The sequence below is a fragment of the Sphaerodactylus townsendi genome, linkage group LG02 (assembly GCF_021028975.2).
Source record: "Sphaerodactylus townsendi isolate TG3544 linkage group LG02, MPM_Stown_v2.3, whole genome shotgun sequence".
Lineage (NCBI taxonomy): Eukaryota > Metazoa > Chordata > Lepidosauria > Squamata > Sphaerodactylidae > Sphaerodactylus > Sphaerodactylus townsendi.
In genome coordinates this window covers 74804474-74815029 of record NC_059426.1, presented here as the reverse complement: position 1 = coordinate 74815029, position 10556 = coordinate 74804474, and the positions used below count along the sequence as shown (strand labels likewise).

Genomic DNA, 10556 nt, shown 5'->3' with positions numbered 1-10556 from the left:
TCCGTTGACTAATCTACTTCAGAGGGTTGTTGTGAGGTTATAATGGCGGCAAATGATCTAAACCACTTGGATAAAGAAGTTTCTGCCCTATATTTGGGAAACTGCCTTGCTAAAAAGACACAAGCAAGAGGCAAAGCATGTCACACAAAAGTTGTGCAAGCTTGACAATGCGCGAGGCGACTGTTCCCAAGCAGTAACTCAAGGGAGAGGGAGTTAGCACATGTGCATCACGAGCTGCCCCCACCACTGCCCCATTGTGCATGCCACATGCAGGACAATGACACCATCTCCCACTTAGAGATGCAGTGAGCCAAATGAGCAAGCAATTAGGGGAGGAGTGAGGGAGCAGTGGCAGCTGCTGGTGGGATGGCTACCTGACATGCAGCATGCCTGGTGGGCAAGCAAGGATCCCCCCATGAGTCACACAGGCCCCCGTTTGTTTTTAAATGTTGTATTGTCCTTAAGAGTTAAAACCAGTCTTGTAGTTCACTCATTAAAGTTCAAGAACAAGGAGGAACGTTTCACACAGTTTTCTGAGATGTTTATAAAACAATTTATTAGCATAGAACTATCCAAATATTTGTATTCAAAAGAGGTCAACAGGTATTAATTTTACTACAGACAAATAGAAAAATATTAAAGAGAAAATCTGCTTCCCATTCTACAGGAACAGGACCTGGAAAATTATATTGCCGGGTCTTCTTAGAGGAATGTTATGTGCATCAATGTCAAAATTATGCGCCCCCCCCCCCCCACCATAGAGGAATCTTTTGAATTGGTTAAATTCAGTAGAAAAATAAAATTAACTGGTTACATTCAATAGAAACATATCATCTCTGGAGTGGAAGGGACCATTAGACTATAAGAAGTATAACAAAGCCAACTCTACAATGGTATACTTCTCAGCATGAAACCATCTCTTGAAATGAACAACTCCCTCATAGTAAACACAAAGCTTTTCTATGGACAATGTATATTCCTTAGAATCATATCCTAGACAACATACTCAAAAGGAAACAAGAGTTGGCTGAGTAGAAGCTGTGCATAAAGGAAACAAGGATTTGAAAGTGAAATCACTTCGCAACATGGTTCAATAGCCATCGTAGACTCCCCCAGGTATATTTCAAACAATGACCCCCGTAACAACCAGGATGATTACGATGACGACAGGGGAAAAGAGGCACAACGTCAAGGCCGCGATATTCAAGCACCTGGCAGTGGAACCATAGCTGCTTGCACCATTATGGTCACCAACCAATTTACGATCCCGTGCCTGATAGGGGTAAAAAGAGAAAGATTAGGTACTGAAGGAAAGCTAGGAAATACCAAAACAGTAATTTATAGAAGAGGAATTTCCCTGTGTTTTAGCAAAACCAGATCACTTGCCATAAAACTTATGGGGTGACTTAAGGCTAATCACTCTCTTAGTCTAACCTGCTTCTCAAGACTTTTTTGAGGATAAAAATGGTGGAGGAAAAGAAGGAATCCACAGATGCTGCTTGGAAAATTCAAAATAAATGGGCACTAAGCAGAAATGCAGAGTTGTATGTTGTCAATACAAACCATCACAGGAAGAGCTTCGCTAATGAGAAGTCCACTCCCCACATGCAGATAGGTGGTAGCAGTGGTGGGAGATTCAAATAATGTGCTAAACAACCGGCTCGATTGGTGGGATTCAAATAATTTAGCAACTGGTTTGGTATGCAAACAAGCACTATTTTTAACAACCCCGGTTCTGCGAGAAGTGTTGTGTGAACCTGCTGAATCCCACCACTGTGTGGTAGTGCATGCATGTGTAAATCAGCCCTAAGGGGAAGAAACCAGAAGAAAACGATTCCAAAGGGTCTGAGCATCCTACAGTCCACACTTATAATGTGTTCAAAACTTGCACCATTTACCTCATAAACTGCTACCAGTTTATGACATATGAACTACCTTTTCACTCAACAGTGGTACACCCAATGCAGCAAAGGCCACTGCAAGGACCACTTAGGTGCAGTGGTTAGGATGCCACACCAAGATCAGGGAGACCCAAGTTCTAAATTCTACCCACTCCTGTCATGTAAGGCCATTGGTTGATCTTGGGCAATGCATACACTTCAAGGGTTGTTGTGTGGATAAAATGAAAGTGATAAAATGATGCCCAGAACCCTATAACCGGAGACAGATTGGGATACAAAGCCAACAGCCAAATCAGCATTATTTCTCCCCCACATCTTTAGTGATGTTTGCAATACGTTTTTGAGTCTGCAAAGATAACATGCCCCTTCTTCTCAGAAAAAGTGTTATAAAATAAACATAAAGAGCTGAGAAAAAGACCTTAATCCCATTGTTCCTTTTACAAATCCTAATGTAATTGCCCAGAATCAAAGCCCCCCTTAAGATTAGCGAAGTTTCCTAAGAAAGTTCAACAATGAATACAAGATAATTTGCTGAAGTGGAGACTAGACTCATGCACAAGTTTACTGCTAAGTGTGAGGAGGGAGGAGCAAGCAGCAAAAATTAGCATGAAACCTTTTGATCACAAGTCATAGGATCTTTGTATGTATACCCTGAGGTTTATCTTATTATTCTCTCCCTGGGAAAAAAGATCTATAATGGCAGCAGGTTGGAAAAGAGACACAGTTTGGGAATATTATAATGAACTTTCTTTACATCTGGGTAACGCAAGCATGCATGCAGAACAGAAACAAAGAAATGCAAGACCTGGTGGCCCAAATAAAACTGGAAATAGTTCATTTTGTAATACATTCATAATTATCTATGTATTTCTAATACTATAACCAAATCAACAGATGTACTATAAGAAATGACTGATTGCCCATTGGAAACAATGGGGGAGGCAGGAAGGCCCATTTGAAATAATGGGAACCAGCATTGCCAATTGACTTGCATGAACGCCATTGAACTATGTTACAGCATAAAAAAGGTAGCAAGCAAAGAAAATGTGGAATGGATTTTAATGAAGGTCTCTAGGCCCATACAAACTACTCTGACAATGGAATGACAGGCCTCACACTGGGATGACAATCCCTGGGAATAGATTCTGTGCTCTGGGACTGGAATGACAGGTCCCACATCAAAATGGCAACCACAGGGAAAATAGTGTGATTTAAGTACATCCCACAAATCAGTAATTTTGATGTAATTGTAAAACTAATCCAAAGAGTTATTATTCTAAAAATGAAACTTTAATCTGGTTGTAAATGTTAAGATTATACTAGCAAATGAGTCTTTGTGTAAAAAACAATTATTTAAATAAAGCCTGGCTGACTAGTGATTTAAACTGATTTGATTTAAATCAAATCCAATCTGTCTGGATGGATGGAAATCAGGCCTGCCATTCATCTGTTCTCCTTATGTGCCTAAGTGTACAGAGATAGCAATGTTTTCACAGTATCAGAAAATGCCCACCTTGGGGGCCTTCTTTTCTCTCACTTGCTCAGTTTCTTACTTTAGAACTATCTTGCAGCACAGGAACTACCAGTCTATGTCTTTGAGCAGAACATTTCAGAGATGCTAATCCTGAATTCCCTATAAACCAATTAATTATTCCCTATAAACCAATTAATTCCCCAACACACATTCTACCACTGCAATAAAAGCCACACACATCCACACATGTTCAAGCACCCATGCTAGTGATAAAAGGGCAGCAGCAGAGCCAATATATGTAGGCTCAATATAAATAATCCCACCACCATTTTCTTCACTACTCAGCCAGGCTGTTGCCAACTAAAATAAAGATGTTGCCGGCTCCTGCAGTGTTCTCTCTCTCTCTCTCTCTCTCTCTCTACAGCAGAGACAGAGGAAGAAGGGGCTGCAACGCCACCCATAAATTACTCAAGATTTTTTTTACACATCCACTCTTCAGCCAATTCAAAGCAAGCTTTAGCAGCAGAACCTAGCCCACATTTCCACTCTTGGTGGAAAAAAGCATTTCCTTTCATCTTGAAAGTAACTATACTTAGCGGGACACAGAAAAACTATCAAATAACGGGCACCTTCCAGAGAAGACAAAGGGCGGGGGGGGGGGGGGGAAGAGTCTGTGGCAATAATGGGCTGTTCGGAACCTCCTTGTGAGCAAACATCACTCTGTAGCTCAGACTGTTAGAACGGTTAGCAGCGTAGACGGAGCTCCCCTCGGGAATCCCGATCTTTAAGATCCAAGCATTATTCGCATTCTCAGAAGAAAGAGAGGAAGGGGGAAACAAGTCGAGTTCCAAGGAAAGAAGGACCCGTTGCTTCTGCACGGACCGTGACGAGCCTCTCACCTTGACGGAAAATGCAAGGGCCATGGCCCCGAGGCAGCAAAAATTTAAGTAAATCGTGCTAAAGATCGACCAGACAATATGGTCACGTGCAGGTGAGACATAGACCTGTGGGCCCATGTGGACCACCGTGGTGGTGGCAACCGGAACTCTCGCCTGCATCAGCATTTGCTCTTGCTCTTCCTTCAGCTGCTCGTAACGTGGCAAGGGCGCACGGCCCGGGGAGGGGTCCTGGAGGTCGCCACTTGCCATCATCTAGGCTGGAACTCGCCGATCAACAGAAATCCGGCGCCGCCCCTCTCTTTGCTGCTTTCACCACGCTGCGTTTGCGGCGGGAAAAAGAAAAAAGTAATGGGCGGAGCATCTGGGCTTGAAGTGCATCCACCACATGAGTCACTTGGTGGAGTCTGTAGAGAGCGAGGCTGGGGGAGAGGCGCTCTAGTCACTTTTACGTGGAGGGATCTGGCTGTGAGATGTAGGGAGTAAATTCCAGTGCTTTCAAAAGGCAATATTCATAAGGCTATATTCAAATAGCATACACAAGAGTCCTCTTAATTCTTCTTGCAACACTACAAGACTCAAGGACATAAGCTGTCTGTAGCCATCAATCAGACATGGTCCGCAGTTTCGTTTCTAGGTTTCGTTCCTAGGTTTCGTTTCCTCTTCAGTGGATGGCAAAAAAAACCTTGAGTTGTTTAGGACTTAACCATCCATAAGACTTGTTGATGAGTTTGTATATTTGTATCACACAGGTGCACTTTATATCACATTATATGTATTAGCATTTGATATCAAAGTGTTTTGTATTGTTTGGTATACTTCTGTGAGCAGAAATAAGAAAAAAAGAATTTTCTGTCTTGTTAAAACCCCTGAAGACCCCTGAAGCCAGCAGCCATAAGCTGCTAATCGATCAACTTTTGTTATTCCTTCTTCGTGAATTACATACAGACACCCAGGCTAGGATTAGAGTTGGTATGATGGGTTCCCTAACAAACAAGATATCAATTAAACGAGGTGTAAAGCAAGGCTGTGTCCTAGCTCCACTACTTTTTAATCTCTATATAAACGATATAGTACAAAGGTTATCAGGACCAGAATACATAGCCCCCTCTATTAACCAACAGAAAATTTCCACCCTGTTGTACGCAGACGACATGGTCCTAATTTCTCAAACCCGATTGGGATTAAAGACTGCTAAAAAAAAAAAAAAAAAAAAAAAAAAAAAAAAAAAAAAAATAGCTTCAGGTGAGATATTTGCAAGGAGGAGGCTTGCTCTCCATCAATTATATCAAGAACAAAGGCTATTTAGGAAAAAACCGAAAAAACACTCCTGGACGATACAAGGAATTCCTATAGAGCAATGCAGCTCATTTAAATATCTAGGAATTAACTTTTGAGTGGAGGACCTTAAATTGGAAAAGTACACTTAGGAACTTTAAGAATCTCAGCTATAAAAATAATAGGGGCAATTATGAGATTCTATTACTCAAAAGGTGGTTGTCTTGTATGGTCCAGCTGTAAAACTGTTTTGAGAGAAATTAAAGTCATCTCACATACATGTTATATGGAATTGGCAGTGGAACCATAGCTGCTTGCACCATTATGGTCACCAACCAATTTACGATCCCGTGCCTGATAGGGGTAAAAAGAGAAAGATTAGGTACTGAAGGAAAGCTAGGAAATACCAAAACAGTAATTTATAGAAGAGGAATTTCCCTGTGTTTTAGCAAAACCCAGATCACTTGCCATAAAACTTATGGGGTGACTTAAGGCTAATCACTCTCTTAGTCTAACCTGCTTCTCAAGACTTTTTTGAGGATAAAATGGTGGAGGAAAAGAGAATCACAGATGCTGCTTGGAAAAATTCAAAATAAATGGGCACTAAGCAGAAATGCAGAGTTGTATGTTGTCAATACAAACCATCACAAACTTCAATGAAGTCCACTCACCACATGCAGATAGGTGGTAGCAGTGGTGGGATTCAAATAATTTAACAACCGGCTCCGGTGGTGGGATTCAAATAATTTAGCAACTGGTTGTATACAAGCACTATTTTAACAACCGGTTCTGCCGAAGTGTTGTGAACCTGCTGAATCCCACCACTGTGTGGTAGTGCATGCATGTGTAAATCAGCCCTAAGGGGAAGAAACCAGAAGAAAACGATTCCAAAGGGTCTGAGCATCCTACAGTCCACACTTATAATGTGTTCAAAACTTGCACCATTTACCTCATAAACTGCTACCAGTTTATGACATATGAACTACCTTTTCACTCAACAGTGGTACACCCAATGCAGCAAAGGCCACTGCAAGGACCACTTAGGTGCAGTGGTTAGGATGCCACACCAAGATCAGGGAGACCCAAGTTCAAATCTCCACTCTGTCATGGAAGTCCATTGGGTGATCTTGGGCAATGCATACACTTCAAGGGTTGTTGTGTGGATAAAATGAAAGTGATAAAATGATGCCCAGAACCCTATAACCGGAGACAGATTGGGATACAAAGCCAACAGCCAAATCAGCATTATTTCTCCCCCACATCTTTAGTGATGTTTGCAATACGTTTTTGAGTCTGCAAAGATAACATGCCCCTTCTTCTCAGAAAAAGTGTTATAAAATAAACATAAAGAGCTGAGAAAAAGACCTTAATCCCATTGTTCCTTTACAAATCTACGTACCCAGAATCAAAGCCCCCCCCCCCCCTTAAGTGCGAAGTTTCAAGAAGTTCAATGAATACAAGATAATTTGTAGTGGAATAGACCTGCACAAGTTGCTAAGTGTGAGGAGGGAGGAGCAAGCAGCAAAAATTAGCATGAAACCTTTTGATCACAAGTCATAGGATCTTTGTATGTATACCCTGAGGTTTATCTTATTATTCTCTCCCTGGGAAAAAAGATCTATAATGGCAGCAGGTTGGAAAAGAGACACAGTTTGGGAATATTATAATGAACTTTCTTTACATCTGGGTAACGCAAGCATGCATGCAGAACAGAAACAAAGAAATGCAAGACCTGGTGGCCCAAATAAAACTGGAAATAGTTCATTTTGTAATACATTCATAATTATCTATGTATTTCTAATACTATAACCAAATCAACAGATGTACTATAAGAAATGACTGATTGCCCATTGGAAACAATGGGGGAGGCAGGAAGGCCCATTTGAAATAATGGGAACCAGCATTGCCAATTGACTTGCATGAACGCCATTGAACTATGTTACAGCATAAAAAAGGTAGCAAGCAAAGAAAATGTGGAATGGATTTTAATGAAGGTCTCTAGGCCCATACAAACTACTCTGACAATGGAATGACAGGCCTCACACTGGAATGACAATCCCTGGGAATAGATTCTGTGCTCTGGGACTGGAATGACAGGTCCCACATCAAAATGGCAACCACAGGGAAAATAGTGTGATTTAAGTACATCCCACAAATCAGTAATTTTGATGTAATTGTAAAACTAATCCAAAGAGTTATTATTCTAAAAATGAAACTTTAATCTGGTTGTAAATGTTAAGATTATACTAGCAAATGAGTCTTTGTGTAAAAAACAATTATTTAAATAAAGCCTGGCTGACTAGTGATTTAAACTGATTTGATTTAAATCAAATCCAATCTGTCTGGATGGATGGAAATCAGGCCTGCCATTCATCTGTTCTCCTTATGTGCCTAAGTGTACAGAGATAGCAATGTTTTCACAGTATCAGAAAATGCCCACCTTGGGGGCCTTCTTTTCTCTCACTTGCTCAGTTTCTTACTTTAGAACTATCTTGCAGCACAGGAACTACCAGTCTATGTCTTTGAGCAGAACATTTCAGAGATGCCCTAATCACCTGAATTCTCCTATAAACTACCTGCTAATGGCCCCTATAAAACCAATTAATTCCCCAACACACATTCTACCACTGCAATAAAAGCCACACACATCCACACATGTTCAAGCACCCATGCTAGTGATAAAAGGGCAGCAGCAGAGCCAATATATGTAGGCTCAATATAAATAATCCCACCACCATTTTCTTCACTACTCAGCCAGGCTGTTGCCAACTAAAATAAAGATGTTGCCGGCTCCTGCAGTGTTCTCTCTCTCTCTCTCTCTCTCTCTCTACAGCAGAGACAGAGGAAGAAGGGGCTGCAACGCCACCCATAAATTACTCAAGATTTTTTTTACACATCCACTCTTCAGCCAATTCAAAGCAAGCTTTAGCAGCAGAACCTAGCCCACATTTCCACTCTTGGTGGAAAAAAGCATTTCCTTTCATCTCTTGAAAGTAACTTATAATTTAGGCGGGACACAGAAAAAACTATCAAATAACCGGGCACCTTCCAGAGCATGGTAAAGGGCGGGGGGAGGAAGAGTCTGTGGCAATAATGGGCTGTTCGGAACCTCCTTGTGAGCAAACATCACTCTGTAGCTCAGACTGTTAGAACGGTTAGCAGCGTAGACGGAGCTCCCCTCGGGAATCCCGATCTTTAAGATCCAAGCATTATTCGCATTCTCAGAAGAAAGAGAGGAAGGGGGAAACAAGTCGAGTTCCAAGGAAAGAAGGACCCGTTGCTTCTGCACGGACCGTGACGAGCCTCTCACCTTGACGGAAAATGCAAGGGCCATGGCCCCGAGGCAGCAAAAATTTAAGTAAATCGTGCTAAAGATCGACCAGACAATATGGTCACGTGCAGGTGAGACATAGACCTGTGGGCCCATGTGGACCACCGTGGTGGTGGCAACCGGAACTCTCGCCTGCATCAGCATTTGCTCTTGCTCTTCCTTCAGCTGCTCGTAACGTGGCAAGGGCGCACGGCCCGGGGAGGGGTCACCAAGGAGGTCGCCACTTGCCATCATCTAGGCTGGAACTCGCCGATCAACAGAAATCCGGCGCCGCCCCTCTCTTTGCTGCTTTCACCACGCTGCGTTTGCGGTGGCGGAGAAAAAAAAGAAAAAAAGTAATGGGCGGAGCATCCTGAGCTTGAAGTGCATCCACCACATGAGTCACTTGGTGGAGTCTGTAGAGAGCGAGGCTGGGGGAGAGGCGCTCTAGTCACTTTTACGTGGAGGGATCTGGCTGTGAGATGTAGGGAGTAAATTCCAGTGCTTTCAAAAGGCAATATTCATAAGGCTATATTCAAATAGCATACACAAGAGTCCTCTTAATTCTTCTTGCAACACTACAAGACTCAAGGACATAAGCTAGTCTAGAGCCATGCATCAATCCAGACATGGTCCCAAGCAGTTTCGCTTTCTCTAGGATTTCGGGTTCCTAGGTTTCGTTTCCTCTTCAGTGGATGGCAAAAAAAACCTTGAGTTGTTTAGGACTTAACCATCCATAAGACTTGTTGATGAGTTTGTATATTTGTATCCACACAGGTGCACTTTTTTATACTCACACATTATATGTATTAGCATTTGATATCAAAGTGTTTTTGTATTGTTTGGTATACTTCTGTGAGCGAGGAAAATAAGAAAAAAAGAATTTTCTGTCTTGTTGCAAAACCCTCAGCACCCTGAAGCCAGCAGCCATAAGCTGCTAATCGATCAACTTTTGTTATTCCTTCTTCGTGAATTACAGACAGACAATCTGTAGGCTAGGATTAGAGTTGGTATGATGGGTTCCCTAACAAACCAAGATATCAATGCTAAACGAGGTGTAAAAGCAAGGCTGTGGTCCTAGCTCCACTACTTTTTTTAATCTCTATATAAAGCGATATAGTACAAAGGTTATCAGGACCAGTAGAATACATAGCCCCTCCTATTAACCAACAGAAAATTTCCACACCCTGTTGTACTTGCACTAAGGCGACATGGTCCTAATTTCTCTAAACCCGGGATTGGGGATTAAAAAAGACTGCTCTAATAGCTTGGCAGTGAAGAGATATTGCAAGGAGGAAGCATTCCTCCATCAATTTATATCCAAAACAAAGGCTATTTAAGGAAAAAACCGAGAAAAACACTCCTGGAACGATACAAAGGAATTCCTATAGAGCAATGCAGCTCATTTAAATATCTAGGAATTAACTTTAGTGAAGAGACCTTAAATTGGAAAAGTACACTTAGGAACTTTAAGAACTCTCAGCTATAAAAAAATAATAGGGGCAATTATGCATCTTCTATTACTCTGCAAGGCATGGTTGTCTTGTAGATCCAGCTGTAAAACTGTTTGAAAGTAAAGTCATCTCACATATGTTATATATGGAATAAGCCAGGGCTGGAATGCCGACTCTTATACTCAAGACACTGGAAGCCTATTCAAGAACCTTTTACACGGCCAGTTCTGATGCTGCCAAAGG

The 10556-nt window shown here is 41.8% G+C and overlaps 2 protein-coding genes across 2 annotated transcripts; both read right to left on the bottom strand.

Annotated features, from left to right (window-relative positions):
• Nucleotides 1-609: 609 nt before the first annotated feature.
• On the bottom strand, nt 610-4523 carry LOC125426905 (interferon-induced transmembrane protein 1-like). The gene is made up of 2 exons (XM_048485756.1): nt 4275-4523; nt 610-1273 (listed from the first exon to the last, which is right to left on the bottom strand). The coding sequence occupies exons 1-2, from the start codon at nt 4521-4523 to the stop codon at nt 1124-1126; spliced, it is 399 nt and encodes a 132-aa protein (XP_048341713.1). The 3' UTR covers nt 610-1123.
• A 1308-nt stretch (nt 4524-5831) lies between these two features.
• Nucleotides 5832-9111, bottom strand: LOC125426906 (interferon-induced transmembrane protein 3-like). Its single transcript, XM_048485757.1, has 2 exons — nt 8860-9111; nt 5832-5903 (listed from the first exon to the last, which is right to left on the bottom strand). The coding sequence occupies exons 1-2, from the start codon at nt 9109-9111 to the stop codon at nt 5832-5834; spliced, it is 324 nt and encodes a 107-aa protein (XP_048341714.1).
• Between the last annotated feature and the right edge of the window lie 1445 nt (nt 9112-10556).